The 19,066-nt window shown below is 43.2% G+C and overlaps 1 protein-coding gene across 4 annotated transcripts in view; it reads right to left on the reverse strand.

The window, feature by feature from the left end:
- Positions 1-18,514, reverse strand: part of NRP1 (neuropilin 1) — a 113,190-nt gene extending 94,676 nt beyond the window's left edge. For 2 of the 4 annotated variants that reach the window (XM_042044538.1, XM_042044535.1), the window contains exons 1-3: positions 18,380-18,514; positions 17,755-18,206; positions 14,316-14,490 (exon numbers count right to left, since the gene is read on the reverse strand). In XM_042044538.1, the coding sequence (XP_041900472.1) occupies positions 14,316-14,490; positions 17,755-17,995 (416 nt within the window). In that variant the 5' untranslated portion in view covers positions 17,996-18,206; positions 18,380-18,514. The remainder of the gene's footprint in view (positions 1-14,315; positions 14,491-17,754; positions 18,207-18,379) is intronic. The other 2 variants (XM_042044537.1, XM_042044536.1) reach the window with 1 other exon arrangement.
- Between the last annotated feature and the right edge of the window lie 552 nt (positions 18,515-19,066).

Consider the following 19,066-nt stretch of genomic DNA (forward strand, 5'->3'; position numbering starts at 1 on the left):
AAATTGAATTGAATGCCTCCACTTTGGTTTGTGGGGGAAGAGAACTGGACAGCTGGAATTTAAGACATTCCAGAGTCAGACAATGGACTTTGCCAGGTTTATACAGTACATGTTTACAATACAACTTCCTAATATGATTTAAACTAGTTTTTATCCCATGATAAAGGTATTTTTTACAAAAGTCTTCAACTGTTAGCAATTCTTGCAACTGTGTTGCATTTTTCAGTGCAGTTTCCCCCCAGTCAAAACCAGCCAGTCATCTAAATAACACTTTCTCTGATGGAACTCTTCTGGAAAACTCTTGTAGTAATTTCCTGCCAAAAGCTATCTAAGATCATACTTAACTAAAAAAGCATTTTCCCTCTAGGTTCCTTAGTGGCAATACAGCAAAAAAGGTGTTCCTTGGGATACAATAAATAAGCACGTGCATGCATAGATGTGCAGATGTCTGAGATTTCCCCAGCACAGAAACATGCAGTTAAGGTTACAGCAGTGACAGTTCCATTATAAACCCATTTTCACATGTTTGGAGCTTTCTGAGCTGTACTGTTTTGTCACTGAGGTTTACATTTGGTCCCTTATAGGTGGTATTTTTTTTTTTTTTGAGGTTTCACAAAGCCTATTAATCCATTTTTGAGTTACCAGAGGGTAAAGAAATGCTTTTCTCACCTCTTGGATTCTTGTAGCCCTGCTATGGCATTGATTTTTGAACAGAAGTCTCTGCAGAGTTTAATAGCAATCAGCAGCCTGATGTGCCTTAATGACTTCCTCTGTGCATTCAAAAAATGGCAAAACTTGACAAGTTGAAACCTTCCAAGGGGCCAGTGCTCACTGAGTAATAGCTCCCAGGCCAGTTTGGGATCATTATTGTAAAGTAATAACAGAATAAAGACATTAAGATTTCCTTGAGTTTATAAAAACGTTTCAAAAATTAGTTTTGTCTTCATAACAGCCCCTGAGTTTAGAGCTATGCATCCAGTTCTCAGCTTGTGCACATCAGATTAGACCCACTGCAGTTATTGTAACTGCAGCAGGGAAGGATCCAAACCATTAATGAAACACAAAGTAGTTGGCCACAACTTCATTTACTTCACTAGAAACATGCAGAAAAAGAAATTGTATAGTTAAGTGCAGGATGGGCCCCTTAATGTCAATGTTAGCTACTGTGCACCGTATTTCTGTGTAATATCTGAATGACAACAATCCCCTGCAAACATAAGCCTGCACAACGCATAAAAGAACGTGGCATAAGCAAGTTTCTTCTGTGTCAGTCCACTTCATTTATCTACAGCAGGACTGGCAGAGGCCAGCTGTGGGACGGGGAATGGATCCTGGATCAGCCAGTGTGATCTCTGTCCCAACCATGCCAGCAATTCGCAGATCAGCTTCTTCCTTTGCCAAAAGTCATGTCCTGATGTGTAAAGGCTTTCAATCAAATTTCTTCTCATTGGTGTAAGTTGGCTTTGAAGCCAAGCAAATATGCAGCCACGATAATGATTCAACTCCTAATGCTATTTTATGTCTTCTCAGAGAAAAGGAAGGTAAACTCAGAAGTATTTTTTTTCTTGGATGAATTTTGATTTCTGAAAATTTTGATCATACAGTGAGGGGTGAAGAAACATAGTCATGCAGTGAAATCAATATAAATTAATACTTCCATTTCCTTTTGATTCTATTTTTCTTCTATAGATCTTCCCTTCAGTGGGAGTTTCAGGGCTGTGACTGAGAACAGAAACAGCATCAGGAAGTTGTGACTTTAGGAAGAATCTGACATTACCAGCCCTCATTATTTTTAGCATGAGTAGCATGAAATTTGGTTGCATATTTTAAAGCATCAGCTGTTGATATCATGGTATTACCAAACTTATCATTTACAGCAGAGGAAAGCCCCCAAAATATACTTGATAAAAAATGAAACAGAAATCAGCAGTCATTTTTGAGATACAAGGACTTTTATAAAGTTACACAATTTTTTGAGGCCTGACTTATAATGCCCAAAATTTGGAGTGGATAAAATTGAGAAAGAAAACTGCTGTGTTTTACTGAGGAGAATGTGAGCTTTGACATGGCCTGTAGAGAGGAGATAGGGAAGGACAGGGCATCAGGTGGAACAAGCAAACCAAAAAGCAGCCTAAAAATGTTCTGAAAGGAGGTGAAGAAACAAGGCAGATGGCCCAGCACAGTACCCCACTCATTACATGTACTCTAACAGAAAATGGTTTTGGGATGTTTTTTGGCTTTGTTTGTGGTTGGTTGTTTTTTGATTTTATTTCATTATTGTTCTAGCAGCACAAATACCTTTGCATAGTGTGCATTGGAAGGAAAATAATGTCTAAACTTAGAAAAATCCTACAAGAGACACTGGCATCACTAAAGTGCTCTTCAAAAAAGGGTTTTCTGGGGCCTAAAATAATTTTTTTCAGTTCAAGCAAGACTGGGGAAAAATTTTGTCATTGACTTGGAGGAAGCCAGAGTTTCACCCTATGTGCAAGAATGGGGAATGCTCCCCCCACAACAGACAGAACAGGTCCAAAATCTTTTGTGTCATCTGCTTCCATCCAGTAACAGCTTTATAGAAGTAAGTTAAGAATGAATAACTTAACAGCTGCCCAAGGCGGCTCTAAAGTGCTGCTTTCCCCTGCTGCACATGAGAAGACAGCCATTAGTGCTGCTGCTGCGAGGTTCACTGCTCCTTTGGGGACTCTGCATTTGCAGAATGGCCTGGTTTTGTACTGGCAATACGCACACATCTGAAATTGCTTGCATTTGGATGGTGTTTGGTGCACAGTTTTGAGTTAGTGCCATGCCTGTTATAGATTCTCCTCATCATGGATAATGTGTCTCTTGTGAGCATGAGTCCTATTCTTTATTTTTGTTTGGATAACACTTCTCTCTGAACGTCAGAAGATTGCCACATGCATTTTTGCATAGCATTATATTCTTAAAAAAAAATTAACAGCTAGAAGATGAACAACACAAAACAATGGCAAATCACTATTATACTTCTCTACATTTCCACCAGGCAGTCTCTGAGGGTTTTGCAAACGCTAATAAGCACATCCTCAGATATTTGAAAACCAGAAAAATATTATGCTCTTTAAGGAAACAGAGGCACAAAGATGACGATTGACTGTCCCAAGATCAAGCAGTAGGAGAGAGTTAGCACTATAAGGAGTCACAGTACCACAGCACCCAATCCTGTGTATTTCTTTAAAGATGTTAGTGGGAAGAGAGTTTTGTACACATACAGAATTACTTTGGTCTTTATTCCATCTCCTTTTAAGAAGCTCTTACCCATTCTGTGTAAGTATTAAAGTGCAATCCTGATGAATGGCAAAACTTTAACTGACTTCACTCCGAGTTAACATTTGTTCAGCTACAAAACTGACCTTTCTTCTGAGAATTTCTAGGGAGATGTGCAAGTGTAGAGTCAGCTCCTCACTCAGCTGATATAAATCACTGGGGTCCCACTAAGTTCAGTAGAATGATCTTTAAACAAATTGGATCTTTCTCCAAATTAGGAATATGGTCCATGAAAAACAGCTTTCTTTCTTTACATATTTAAATCAAAATTATCTGGTATCTTTCAGATGAGAAAGAGCTGAAGCTGGGATGTTGAAAGGAAGGATTTATTTTCTTTTCTATGCTGAGCATATGGGGACATGCAAAAGTTACCTGGTGAGCAGATACTTATTTTCAGAGTACTCAGAGTTTGATTTCAGAGCATCAGATGAGCTGTGGTTACGCCTATGAGTATTTTTTTACGTTGTAATTTCAGGTATGGGGGAGGAATAACTAAGAAACTTACATGTCATTTAGAAGATCACAGGGTGAGAGTGTGCATATGGATAATTTCCATGGAGCAAGTGAGGTGCTTGAAGGTCACACCACAGTAATTTATGCAGCTGCCTAGTAACACAAGTTCAAAAAAAAACCTTCCTGGAAAGCATAAGCTGCAGCAGGCAGAGGAACTGCTTATCTTAGACACTTTGGCTAAGCTTTTGTTTGAAGAATAAAGGCTGGGAGAAAATGGATGTGTCAGGAAGGCCCTCAATATGCACACCTACGTCTATATTGCAATCCGCAACCTGCAATCAGAAGGCAATCCAATTAACTTTTGCTGACAAATTTAGCTAATGCAATATCCCAAATCCTCTACTAGCATTTGTGACTAGTTATGTCACACAGATGTAGGTCTATACATTATTTTTACAGGCACTCTAGCTTTACCAGTTTAGAAACCTTTCTAAACAGTACAGTCTTGGCTACAAACTGCTGACATTTGCAAGGTTTATTCTGCAAAAGTACTGACATTAGACGTACTTATACTAGAATATATCTATCCCCCAGTGCATGCTGAATTGTTTCAACTATACACAAACAAAACCTTAATTGAAATCATTAAATTGGTGCAAAAATCAGTGCATGAAGACTAGGCTTAGAAGTCAAAGATTAAAATTTCAAGGAGTACATGGATACAGTTAGTTTAAAAGTGTAAAAATGTTCAAAGTATGAATGTAATAGCCAGTAGAAGGAGTCTAATTGGCAAATGTGAGACTGGTTCTTGGAGGTAAGTTTTAAGTTTAGTTTGGGGGAGAACTACTTGTGTGGGAAAGGATGAACAGTACTGGTTTCTTGAATAATGACTTACTAGAATGAGAAGAATGAGAAGCAATTTGGGCACTATTAGCTACCCTGTTCAACAGTAATAAGGAGCTTGAAAATTATGTCAGAGAAATGAGATAAAGATGGCTATTATACAGTTGGAAGGCCTTCATCTAGTGTAGCTGTGGAGAATAAATGAAAATGGAAACCAGTAAGGAACATAATACGATCTACTTATGGTATTTTGTGTTTGAGCTATTAGCAGGTGCAGCTGTACTGGCATCAGTGGAGCTGTCTTCACTTGCTTCACAGCTCTATGTAGTCCTGTATCTATTTTATATACCTACATTATATAGTCTATGTGCTATTAGAACACATAGGAAAACTTTTGAAATGCATTAGAGCATTCGACTGTGTGGAGTGGTTAAAATGTGTACCTGATTTAACTGCTTGCCATCTGGAACACGAGGAGATGAACCTAAACTGTCTGCTGTAATGCATGTAAAGAAGTTTTGGATTTAGGCCCAGATATGAATATACAAATAGATAAAGTTTACAGAACTGTGACACAAAGTCCCAGGGGTTTTCTGGGAATGTCAAAAACCACTCAGCAATCAGAACATATGCCTTCCATGTTAATATATCTTATGCCTCTGTCTCCAAAACAGATTATGGAGATGACTTTGAAACACGAAAAAAAAGTTTTTATTTAAGAGCTACCTTCGCATATTTTTCTAGACTTAGCTAAAGCTACTCAAATGAAGCGACAGCCTAGGATTTCCTCTAAGAAGGGCTTTTAGCACGAGGGATGTAAGCCTCTCATTTTGCATCTGGCAAAGCGGTGTGATCTATGGAAATAGGCAGCATAGCCTGCATTTCTGCATGGTGATCAAGCTAAACCTTTTCTAAATTGCAGATCTGCGTCCCTTGTTACAGATGAATACATTAGAAGAAAGTCAGTAGAAGTTGTCTGGCTTAATGACAGATTGGCAAAAGAAGGCAAACTTTGATTCTTACTCATGCACTTAGCAACTTGTCCCAAACATTCACGACTAAGAGCTAAGAGCTGGAGAAGAACTGATAACCTATTTATGGTGACCTATGAAGTATGAGGCTGAATCTTGTACTGTACTGTAAATTACTCTGCAAACATCTGAAAACCACTGTTATAAAAAGCAATTATTAATTTGCGTAGTGCCAGAAATATATGTCCTACTCATCAGTCCTGCTCAAGTGAGTCTGTTGTTTTAGTTGACTTCAGTGTGACTGTTTATGTGAATGAGCAAAACTTTGGCTTTGAGGGAACATTTCTCAAAGCTCGAGGCAGAATAATCACTCCGGTGAGAACAGACCTCTAGTTTTCTCTAGGTTACCAACTTCAAATTAATAAGGAGTGTTGTAAGAAGGAAAAAAAAAGAAAAAGGACTACCAGTATCTTTTTTTCAAAGAATGGCATGGCCCCAGCACAGGGCTGAGCTGTGAGGTCAGTCCTGCCCTGTCTGCAGTGGGATGCTCCAATCCCATTCCCACACCACAGTTCTGATGGGCTGTGTCTTCATGTGGGGGCACAGAGCAGCCCAGAGCACAAATGTGCAATGGGGCCCAAGTGCTGGGAGGGTAGGGAAGGGATTAACCCAGGCTCTCACTCAGTGTGAGGCACAGCCCATCTGTATTTAGCGGAGGCATGGGACATGTGGCCACTGCAACTCCACGTCAGTGTGGAACGCAGCAGACAACTGCCCAGTTTCTCCTGAACAACAGCTGGTTATAGTGCTTCTGGGATGAACATAGTTTCTTCTGGAAGAAATCATCACATTAAATGGGTGTCTCTTCCACATATGGAGATATTTTCTCAATGGTCCTTTTGAGCCATCTAAATTCTTCATTTTATAGCATTACGTAAAATACTTGTAATGATATTAACCTGCAAGATGAGTCTAAATATGCACAATCTGTTCCTGTTTAAATAAATTATTATAAAGTTCACACAGATCATAACCAGCTCTGTGGATCACAGAGTTTCACAGTACCTTACGTGTGAGAAACAATCAGAAATTTGATTTCTGAGGTTACATTTTTAAAAACCTTTGATATTGCCCATGAAAATCAATTTCCTCCATGGAAGCTTAGGACTTGGGAAGGGGGTTATTCTCACATTTTTGTGAATTCCTGCAGAAAAGCAAATGACCTATGCTCCCAAAAAGTTGGCAGGTGACTTATTAAACTTCTCTCAAATCTCCTTCAGGAAGTTCATTAAAAGTCTATTTGGAAATGGCCAGGTGCTTGCTTCCCACAGTGCAAGAGGGAAATCTGTCACCCTGTTTAAAAAATTGTTTGGTTACTTGGGATAAAGAAATAATCATTATACCAAGCTGTGTGGTTTTATGATGGAAAACTGTGGCTTGGTGAGAAAAGTACCAAGGTCAATGCAATGAAAAACCCACAGTGAACTCAGACATGATTTCCGAAGTCAGTGGTGGATAGAGGACAGGAGAACAAAGTCTTTCCTGTGGTTCACTTGAAAACAATTTTTAAGATTCTGGATAAAAATAACTCTCTAGCTTGACAGAGTTTTTAGCTTGAAAAAAATGTCATAAGAAAAGATTTTTAAAATTTTTGTAGGATTGCTAAGGCTGACAAAATTACCTTGTTTGACACTGGATTCTGTCCTAAAATACTACGGCCAAGTCAACTAACAGGAAAATAGCAGGGCTAAGCCTTTTTCATTCTTTATTCTGCCAAACCACTGCCTCTTGCAATCAGGATTGATTACAAACACCCAATTAAGAGGCATTTGGAACATGATCTGAACACTAATCCTGTCTCTTTTCCTCTTTATACCTAATTATCAACCTTAAGATGGGTATTAGCGCTTTAATTAGTAGATATACTTTAGGAACTTCTACATAAACTAAGAAATCGATAACATAGACATAAATACGTGTATATATGCAGAGTCCTAAAGAGGTGCACGTAACATATGCCTATATCCAAGCAGTTTGGTGTGATATATAAATCTAGACATATACATGTGAGTGCATGTATATCCAGTTTTCAACATAATTTCATTCTTTGGAAATACTACAAAAGAAAATAATTTAATTTGGTTTCTCATCAGCTGCATAAAAATCTCTATATCCATTATCAAATTATGATCCAATGTTAAAGCTTGCAATAAACTATAACTAAGAAACTAAGAAACTAACAGAAACACATAGGGGTTTTTTTCAATTAGATTAGCACGGGAGAAGAGGGTGGAGAGAAGAGCACTATGGGATTGGCTGAAAACATATTGAGAGTTTCATGCGGCTAATTCCAACAACTCTGGGTTTCAATTTAAAAAGGACTTAGACCTTTGTTCTGAATTTGTTTATCTCTGTCCACAGAAAGGATGAAGGATTAGGCTTAAGGGAATCCATATTTGACCCTCAAATTTTTCCTGTCTGAAGGGCATCTGGTTGTAGCACATCTAGACAGAATTCTACTCACAGTTAACTGTTCAGGTTAATAGAAACATCCATATATGACTGGTTTTATAGCTCTATCATGCTACCGTATGGAGACCCAAGCCAAGACAGGGAATGCTCCCATACACAGAGTGCAACACTGGGCTCTGCTTCCAGCCCCTCGGCCCTGAACATGGGCCAGCACAGTCTCCCTAGCTATGACCAGGCAGTTTGGTCATGGATTTCCTAATACCTTTTCTGAGAAAACTCAAACTCAAACCACTACGCTAAAAGAACAAATTGTTAAAGAGTTTGACAATAGAGACTTTCACAAGAGTTAACTTCTTGGATAAAAATCAAAGGAATTCTTTCATTACACTCTAATCAGAAAAACAATATAATTTCCAACTTCTTTTAACTCTCATTTAGTCCCAAAAGCACAATAAAATAACAGTATCTTTAGATAGTTGCATCTGTGTGTGCAAATACTTGTGGAATCTTGTGGCAAAGAGAACATTATATATACTTTCATAATGCAGAACCTTTAAGTTAAGGAAGAGCTTTTGGGTTACAACAAGTGTTTTCTGCTTCCATGATCCTGCACAGGCTCTGGGCTGATTCCTTTCCTTGACAGAAACCTTTCCTGCAGCCTTATGGAGGGTACCAAACAGCAGTGGTCATCGGAAGAGCTGTCTGGGTCTAGCTAAGTGCTCCCTGAGAAAGCCTTTCATGTGCTTTATATAAAGCAGAGAAATTCCCTCAAAGTGCATGCAGAAACATGAGATACCACATGGCCCCCAAACCTACTGCAACAACTCATCTCAAACTAAGCCAAAACCGCTTGTTTCTTGTTTTAGGAACAGAATGAAGGATAGCCCCCTTCACCCCTTTAGTACTTCCAATTAATCTCTTGGTAACCCCAAACAGGTCTTGAGGGAGACAAAAGGGGTACGATGCTGCCTCTTCAGCCCAGGTATGGCCTTCCCTGCACGTCGGTGCCCACATCCCTCTCTGGCTTTGACAGAGACATGTCCAGCCCATTGCTCACCTCTGCCCAGGCAGTGCAGCCCACGGTGGAGTGACTGCACATGCATGGGCTGGATGGATTAGTTAATGAAGCTCAGAGCAAGCAGGGGAGGGTGGGAATCCTTCCAGCCGCCCTCAGCAGTGAGGAGGGGGCATTTCCACCTCTCCTGGATACCTTGTCCTGCTGAAACCCACTAAAGAGCCAGTGCTGATGCTTAGCTGATGGAGCCGAGACAGTAAAGCTGTATTTCTGTTGGAAAGCTCAGAGGCCTTGGCTCCCCTTCCACAAACCTGAGTGACTGTTCCTGTGCTGCTCTGCTGCTCACCCTGCCTTGTCAGCTGCAGGCACTCTCTGCCTGCCGAGCCCCACAGTGGCCGGGCAGAGGGAATTAGGAAGCTCTGACTGACATTTGCTATCCAAACAACTGATACAGTCATTAACCATCCTACAGGGCCTGTGCTGAACCCTTCCCTGCAGTCATCAAGAATGATGGGAGACAGCTCTGTGGGAGTGGAGGGCAAAGTTCCCACTGCTTCCATAGGCAGTAGGGCTGCACTGGGCCCAGACCGCCCCTTCCCCTGAGATGTCCTTGGGGCAGTTTGTGGGAGCAGCTCAGAACTGTCTAGGCTTCAGGTGCAGCTGGGGCAGTCAGGGAGCAGCTGTTATGTGCAGCTGATGGCAGGACCCTTCTGACAGGCTCAGTGGGCAGCTCAGCAGGATCCTTCATGGGTGGTGCTGCAGGTGGGCAGCAAGGACATAGGCACTCTTACTCCCATCGGCTCAGCCCAAAGGGCTTGAACGGCCCCTGCACAAAAGGGACAAACGCGAGGCACAAGGTCTGCACAAAGCAGACCTTGCTGCATGGAAGAACAGGAACCAGGATTTAGACAAAAGCAAATGAAAGCTTAAACTATGCAGAAATGAAAGGAAGGCTGAGCCATGACTTCACTTGCTCCTGTTTATTTTACCAGCCTGAGTTTGTTATACCTACAGATTTGTAGCATAAATCCATTGACATTATTTAGAAATAAAATGCAGGGATGAATTTCTAACATCATTAAGGTCTATGGGAGTTATGTGAAGCTATACATTCACTCTGTAGGTCTGAATACCTTTGCTTTCTTCCTTACTCAAGGACCTGGAGGAGCCATTTTCTTCTATATAAACAACCATAGATATGTTTTGCTCTGTATTCTATAGCTGACCACAATTTCTATAAAGCTCTACTCTCATCCATGTAACTAATCCCTAGTAAATGCAATATGAAGAGTAATTATCTGTGACATCTCTCCTGTAACTTGAATGTTTCCAAAATGGGCAATTTTTCCATTCTGAGTGATTTGACAGCATTGTCGTACATAATCCACAAGTGTTAAGCAAGGATGATACTTATTTTCTACATCTATAAATGATAGCCATTAAAACAATAGTGCTGTGTGGCATATCTATGAAAACCTTGTAAAACAATACAGTCAAGTCTGACAACAAAGTTAATAATTTGTCAGTAAGGAAACCACTATTGGGCTTTCTCTAGCCAACCCTCCACCTTTCTTAAGCCTTTTTCTTCTGAAGCTTCACATTCATTTTCTTAATGTTTTTAACCTAGTGTCTGTGAAATTTTTATTGCTCCCTAGATAATGACATCTGATCTGAATGTAACCACACACCTCTTTGCTCAGCAACATTTGTCACAAACCATTATAAATTATCATGCTGATAGTGTACATTGCTGGGAAACCGGAAAAGTTCCATAAATTCAAAGTACTGTATCAGTGACATTCTTGTTTATTATCTAGGTATAAAGTTTTACTAGATTCAAGATGGCTACATTTACACAGTAGGATACTTCAGCAACACGAGACTTGTACAGCTTGCACTAAGTGCTGAAAAGCATTTACCACATGCAACAAACACTGGAGCATTTTAACTAATATGTGGCCATATGTTTTGTCTCTTCTATTCATTTTAACCATGCTCCTGACTCCAAAAATGCATGCTTATTATTGGGACTTGCTTGAGAAAAGGCAAAACGGCAAACAAACCTACTTTTCTCTTAAAGCACAACCATAATTTCTGTTTCTTGGCTTCCTGAAGAGGAGGCATAACACTCATTAAAGTTAAATGTTAAAAGAGACTATGTATTTTTTCATTATATATGTCCTTGATAACAATCTGTGGTCGACATGTTTGTACACTTCTTGTCGAAACCCAGTATTTCCATAATGCTGGTACAGTAGTTCCGTCTAGAAGACTTTTTATTAGATGAACCTAGCTTGTGTGAACATATTTTTAATTATTTGTGTATCTTTATTCTCCAAAACTGTAGAAGCTGAGTCCTTCAGAATGCCTCCAGAGAAAAAGGAATTTTCACCATGTTTACTTGAAATTTAGAACAACTCAAATGGTCCTGATTGTCAGAAAAATATACATATATGAATTTTATTATCAGTCATTTGAGAAATACTTATTCATTAAAGCACAGCATAATAAGTAGGTAAATCAAGGGCATATTCTTAAATTAATTCCAAACCCTAACATACAAAGAGACTAACTGGGAACAACTTCAGTAACAGCTAATGCTTAAATGTGCTGCTTTTGATTCTCCTCTGAGAATCAACCTTTCACCAGTTTTACATTTCAATACGTCTAGACCTCTATATAGAGCAATATTTTTTAAAGTTAGGTAAAGCCTCTCGATTTTCTTGTTGGCACTATGAAACAAGAAGGTAACATTTCCAAAGCCACAGTGTTTCCCTTCCTGGGCTCAGGGGTCCTTGTTATTAAAGTTGTTTTCAATGCTAACTAAGGTCCAAGATGCAATGAACAGCATTATAAAGAGGATTTTGGGAGCTAGGCCAGCAAGCTAATCTTCTCTAGTCTACTCTAATTGTATGGGACATTTTTTGTTCCCAGACATGAATTCCCTTATCTCTCATTTTCTATCTGCATTTCATATTTAAGTGGTTATTAATTTCCAGTGCTAAACCTTTCAATAAACTAGAGTGTAACCTAAATTACACATTTCTAGATTGCAGACTGAGTTTCTAATACACTAAGCATATTAGAAAAACAAAATATACTTAGCTGGAAAACAAAATAATCTTGTGATAGGTTTATTGCATTAATCGCCTGTTGTATTTAATATTCAGTACAAGGAATGTGAATTTTGCAAGCAGATGCTGAAATTTCAGACAACGGAGATTGTTGACAAATTCCTGTTGCTGAAATAATTTTTCTGTTGTTCTGGTCCTTAGTTGTTTTTTGTGGTTTTTTTTCCACTAATACAATCCCTCTCAAGTTAAAAAGAGCAATTTTCAGTATAAATGAAGTAGCAGCTGAGTAATTTAGCAAAGCCTAGAAAATTAGCATTTCAGCACAGACAAATAATGGTAAAGTCATCACCACCACACACTGCAAAGACAATGCAAACAACACTGTTGAGAGACTTCGTTCCACCCACTACCATCTCATTACTGCTTTGGGCTCCGTTTCAGGGGAAGAAATAATGCAGTGGGGAGAGTGGACAATGAACACTGAGAAGGAAGCAGCACAGGGAGGGAGTCAATCCTTTCCCTGGACCCAGTTCAGCTCAGTCTAGCACTGTTTAACACAACACTGTGCCACAAAGATTACTTGTTCTTCAAATAATTGTATGCTGTACACCATTTTACTGCTGCCAAAGACCATGTTGGTTTTACAGAGTTGGAAAAACATGCATTCTAGCAAGGGAGGAAGAAGATTTGACACTGAAATATGTTTGATTTAATTTCCTAATTTCCATCTAAGAGACAAAGAGTGACAAATATTTTAAAGCATTAGCAGCGTTCCACAGAATGAAAGCAAAACCTGTATTAAGAAGACACAGGGAAGTGACTCATTGCCTGAGTACAAGACATTAAAAATTAAAGAATGGGAAGTCAGTGTGTGAACATATGGTGTGAATATGAGCTGCAGCTCCAACACCACAGTAAAAACTCATTTTCGCAAAGAGTCAGTTTAGTTTTATGAGCACAGGGTTTTTCTGCATTATCACTCAACTATGGCACTGAAATGCTGATCTATAAGTGCTTATAAAATACCACAAAAAGGCAACTAAGCACCACAGTGCATCATTAAAAAACTTCATTTCAAGAGAAAACAATAATTGTGGTCTAAGTAATCAATTTATTAAATAATAGGACAAAGATGTGAATGGCAAAAATTAAGTGCTTGAGTACAGGCTCTCTTTCCCTAAGTCCAACACTCTAATCTCATGGTCTATCACAATGACTTCTGATAAACTGAGCATCATTTTATGGCACCAAATCCTGTATACTCCCATGAAATACCAAACACCACCAGCTATTGAGTTTAATCTTTCCGACATGCAGAGAAAATCTTGACTGGTAACATTAATGAACAGCAACTCTCTTGCAGTTATCAGAAGGGGATAAAAAATTATGATACACAAGAAATATTTCAATAACTATGATACTCCAGAAATACTTAAATAATGAATCATGAAAATATTTTCTTCGTGAAACAAGCAGGCTGAATTCAGAGTGCATGTTGAAGAGGGGAATGATCTTCCACGTGTTGCCTTGTGCAAGCTGTGAGATTTACAGATTTGGGGAAAAGTGTAGAACAGCTTCTGGGAGGTTCTGATTCCCCTTCTCACTTCTGGAACGGGCGGTCAAAGGGAATGCGAGGACAGGGGACAAAGGGAGCCTCAGCTCCCTCCTTCCTCCTCTCACAGCACTACAGGAGAGCAGGAGGAGGGGAAAGAAAAGCTACTAGCTATAAATCAGCAGCAAAGGGAGAAAGAAGGAAATATGACTATCAGTCCTCCACTCCACTGCCCCTTGAAGGGTGACAGTAAATGCCAGACTAACTCTGCGTTAAGAAGATTTGGCAATTTATAAATGGCCTGTCTCTTCCATGGGCTGTTTGTAGTCGTGGGGGTATAAGCGGAAAAGGAACTCCTTTCTCAAACTCAAACAAGAGACTTAAAAAAGCAAGCGGGCCAACAAACGGTGCCTCACCACAACCGCACCCGCACTCCGCGCATCACCACCGCCACCCGCTCGCAGCGCACCGGGCGGACGCAGCTCACAAACCTCAGAAAGCCGTAAAGATATTTTTAACCCGCACCCCCCCGCCTCCCTCCCCGCTCGCCCCCGGCCCGGGCGCGCCCCGCCGAGCGCCCGCGGTGGCCGGCAGGTGTCGCCGTGGCGCTCCGCAGCGCCGGACTCACTCACTTGCAGTCGCGGTCCTCCAGGTCGAAGTGCGGGTTGAAGTTGATCATGATGCGCTGGTAGGGCTCCGGCGCCTGGATCAGCCACTCGCACTTCTGGCTGGGGTGGTAGGACTGCGGGTAGCCGGGAGACGTGAGGTACCCGGGGCTTAAAATTTTGATCGTGTCTCCACACTTATCTGCGGGGGAAGCAAGCACATGGGCAGGTCTCAGTGCCCCCGGCAAGCATCCGGGCGCAGCCCGCAGCAGCGGACCCCGCCGACTGCCGTGGGAATGCTGCGAGACCGCAGCCTTCTTCAGGCAAACTTATGCTGCATACTTCTGCTTTTAAAGACATCTCTGCTACTTTCTACCGAAGGGAAGAGGACTCCCTCGCCGTCCCCATCTTTAAATCCGGTGGCTGGACAGGCAGCAGGTAGCAGAAGCACCCCATTCCTAAGCCGTCCCCTTTTTAAAAGCCCTCCGCTCCAACAGTGCCCCTTACAGTGTTAAAACCTTGCACCTTCATAACAGCGTTAATGTCGGCTAAGAAGGGTACCTGCGACACAATAAACTCCAAAAACTATAATCTTCTTAAGTATGAAGTTTTAAGAAAAGCTGGGAGGAGATGTTAAGGAATGCCTTTTGACACCCTGCCCAGCTATGGGATAAGCCTGGTCTGTGTCACCAACCACTGGGATTATCTTGGTGGATCCAAGCTCATTCGCAGGAGACCCTCCCTTTGTTTTATCAGTCCATAAATCTAGGCAGGTTGAAACTATCTGTGCTCCTCAAACTCAGGGTAGCAGAGAACAAAGTAGCTCTAGTGAAGCAGAAATCATCCACTATTTACTCTTTCAAGGAAGTTTGTTCATGCTTGGAGACTGCATCAAAGTAATGGAGCAGAACAACATCCCTTCCTCTTCCCTTCATTCCTTCCTCCCCTGAACAACAACAAAGATTTATTTCTAGCAGCAAAATAGTTGCAAAAGTTTCTAGAATCACAAAGTGTGACTGTGAAATGTGGAAAGGCTGCATCTTGCTCCTTTGGTCAGCATTGTCAGGGTTGCATTTTAAGGTTTATAGGAAAAGTAAAAAGGGACAAAAAGTCCAACCTACACGGCCACTCACTTCACTGTCCAGTGCAGTGTTATCACTTTTTTGACTACTATGGATTCCCTTCTGTGGGCCTTCAGGGAGGAAAAAACTTTCTCCACGCATTGGTTGTTTAATTTTGAGCAATAAAACATGACAGTAAACTATGGACAGGAAGAATGTCCCCTCTAAAGCAAGACTATATATCACTACATCTCAATAATGGTATATACAGGCTGCAGTGCTCTATCTAATACATTCCCTGTGAAAGCAAAATGGCAATCCTTGCTCACAGCATGAATTTATAAATATACAGGATTTTATTGTAGGAAAAACAGGTCAAATGGAAATGAATGAGGAAGCGCACATCAAAAATGCATAAAGCAACACTCTTTATAGAAATTATTTGCCATAAATTAGGAGGGAAGGGGTTGATAGGTACTCAGATGTATGGTCAAAACCCAGATACTGCTAAGCACATAGCTGGGAAAGGCTATCTTATTATATTTCCACTGTGCCTTTACAAAACAGGCTGTTTTCCTCTGACCAGAACAAAAGGCATTGCTGCTCAAAGCTCAAAAGCTGTCACTGGTGATCTTGCTAATCCGCTGTCTGGGGCTCTCAGGGAATCTTGCCTTTTCCTCTCTGTGTAAGCATACTCAGAAAGTGATCTTGTCTCATTAAGCCCACTCCAGCCCTGCAAACAACATGGCAGAGTCTGGCATCAGTTAAATGCCTGAAATAAACCAGTGCTGCTTCTAGTCACTTGACAGAGTCACTTCAGAGGACGTTGAGGTGGACTCACTACCACCAGCGCTCCTTAATCTGCGACTTCTGGGAAAATGACAGTGTAATAAGATAATGCGGTCTGCTAGACTCCTAGGCTCTGTGCAATCTCTCTCACACTTGATTAAGAAGAGCAGTTTCTAATGACTTTGGACCATTAGTTCCAAATAAGGTTAATGAATTAATTTAGTGGACACTAATACTGCGTGTAGGTGAAGGTGGCATTAGTAGGTCTGGTAGGTGATAGAGGAGGTTAACGGCCTTGGTGACTCCAGCAGGACCACCACATTAAACACTGGAGGAGGAGGCTTCTGCCCAGCAACTCGCTCTTCTCCCCTTCTTTTAACAGGGAGAAAAGATCAACAAGAGCTTGGGGGTGGCCCCATTCTGTCCCTCAGAGGGACACGGTGGCACTGTGGGTCTGTGTGGGAGGCAGCTGCCCACACCCTGAGCTGAGCTAGGGGGATGAGCAAAGTGCATCTCTCAGAGCATCTCCACACTAGGCTTGGTGCACCTCTCTAGCACCTTTGCTCCTGTGCCACAGCATTGGAGGAGGAAGCTCATCCTGATTAAACTAAGCAGCCTCCTCAAAACATATTGGGAAAGAGATTAACTTCCATCATAAAACACGCGATTTTAATACTCTTGCTTGACACTCCAGTTGCGGTCCCTTATTAAAACAATATACCAGTGTAAGTGGAGTGTGCTCTCCTCTTTTAATTACTTTGATTGAAAACCCAGTCAGGCAAAAGTAAATATTTGATAATTAGTTAATAATAATTGCTCAGGATTTGTCAGGAAAGGAAGACTCACATGAGCTGTTTCATGTGCAAGAGCTAAATGTCAAGCAGTCCCACAATTAGACCATCTTTTAAAAATGCATCATGCTCACTGCAATATTCACAGTGCCCTGGCATTGTTCGGGGAAGGAGGAGCACGCTGCTTTTAATTAGTTGTGTTTTCAGGGTCTGCCTGACAGTAAACTAGCCACACCACTCCTTTCTTATGGGATTTCTCCTCTTGGAAGGGAGTCTTGAGCCTTCACAGGGAAGCTCAGCTCCCCTCTTGGCACAGTGTAAGTTGCACGTAAACTGCAGACTTGGGAAACGGGTACTCTAGATAGTTCTCTGTGTGAAGACTATTCGCAGGTACACACACAGCTAGTAGGAGGCATGACCAAAATTTTACGCTTTGGGAAAGAGAAAGGGCGGGCGGGGAAGAGAGCCTTCCCTTTAAAGTGTTCATTATCTTTCAGATATCGGAGGAGGGACATTTAATTGCCTATGGGACGGGACATTATTAAGATAATTGGCTGTCCTGATCAAGTGAGAATGAGCAGCCTGCTTTATACAATAACCCGAAAGAGCAGAAAATAAAGTCGGAAGGCAATGTCAGGGCGGGCGGTCCTCAGGCGGGGACTGCGCCGCATCCCTCCTCCGCCAGAAAGTTCCCCCCAGCCGGCTTTATATCGGTGCCGGTCCCACGGCCCGCCGGGCCCCACCGCCCGCCTCCCGTGCCGGCAGCCCCGGAACCCGGCCCCGCAGCTGCCCTAGCCGAGACCCGACGTCCCCCGTGTCACTCACCGCTCCGCAGAGCCCTGGCGAGGGTGAAGGTGAGGGCTGCACAGTGCAGGAGAAGTCCCCAATCCATTTTCCCTTCCGACAGCAGCGAAAGGAGGAAAAAAATAAAAATGCCCTCCACGGACAACTCTTCCTTAAATCTCCAGCCGGAGCGAGGAGCAGAAAGCACGGTCCGCAGGGGCAGTCCCGGGGGCAGAAGGAGGCTGGCTTCTCTCTGTGCCTCAAGCCGCCCGCATCCTGTCATTTAGCTCCGGCTCCCTCTCCCTTTCCCCACACTTGTTCCTTCTCCAGGCGCCGCTGCCCCTGCCATTCCCAGCGAGACTAGAAAGCCAAATGAAAACGAGGGGAAAAAAAAACAAAAAACAAAACCAAAACCCAACAAACACACAAACAAGACAGACAAAAAATCCTGGCGGCTGCCGGCACCTCGGGAGCGCTCTGCTGGGCGGGTTGCTCTGCGGAGGGGAGATAAGGAAGGGAAAGCGGCCGTGAGCGGGGACCAGCCGGGCGCCGGAGTTTAGCAAACTGCGTCCCGCCCGCCTGCCCCGCTCTCCAGCGGCCGCGGCTCCCGCGGGGCCGGAGCCCTGGAGCCCCGGGGCGGCGGTGCCCGGCGGTGCCCCGCACTCACCTGCCCCGGCGGGAGGCGAGCGAGCGCGCTGCCGCCGCAGGGACTCCCGGCCGGCCGGGGAAGTGGGAAGCGCCCGGGCGGCTCCTGCTCGCAGCCTGAGGAAGAGGAGCGCAACTCAGCGGCAATAAGAGAGGCCGAGGAACCGCCGTCTCCCAAGCCCCAGTCCCCTCCCCCTCCCCGCCCTCCTCCTTCTTCTCCTCCTCCTCTTCAGCCCCCCAAGACATCGTCAGCGCGGAAGAACGAACAAACAAACACGGCAAGCCCCAGCTCTGGCAGTCAGCCGAGGCGGGGACTCGCGAGGGGCAGAGGGGGGCGAGAGGCGGCGGCCCCCGCCCCTGCAGGTAGAGCTGATGCAGGCGGGGGCACCACCTGCGCCCGCCGCCCCGTGGGCTCCTGCGCGGCCCCGCGCAGCCCTGCCCGCCCTGCCCTGCCCTGCCGTGTCCTGCCATGCCCTGCCCGGCCGCCCCCGTCGCCCCGGCCCCCCACGCAGACACGCACACATACACGCATCCCTGCCCACCTCCCGGCTCGCTCGCCTCGGGTGCCCCGCGGGAACTCTGCTCCGTCCCCCCTCTGCCACCTTTTCCTCCTCCGCCACCTTTCCCCCCTCCCAAGACTCTTTTTTTGTTTCGTGCGAGAGTGCGTCAGTCCCTACGTGCGTCCCTCGGAGTCCCTGCCGTTCCCCAG

Source organism: Corvus kubaryi, unplaced genomic scaffold (assembly GCF_017639235.1).
Source record: "Corvus kubaryi isolate FWS band 111438036 unplaced genomic scaffold, C.kubaryi_AGA036_p1.0 37398, whole genome shotgun sequence".
Classification (NCBI taxonomy): Eukaryota; Metazoa; Chordata; class Aves; order Passeriformes; family Corvidae; genus Corvus; species Corvus kubaryi.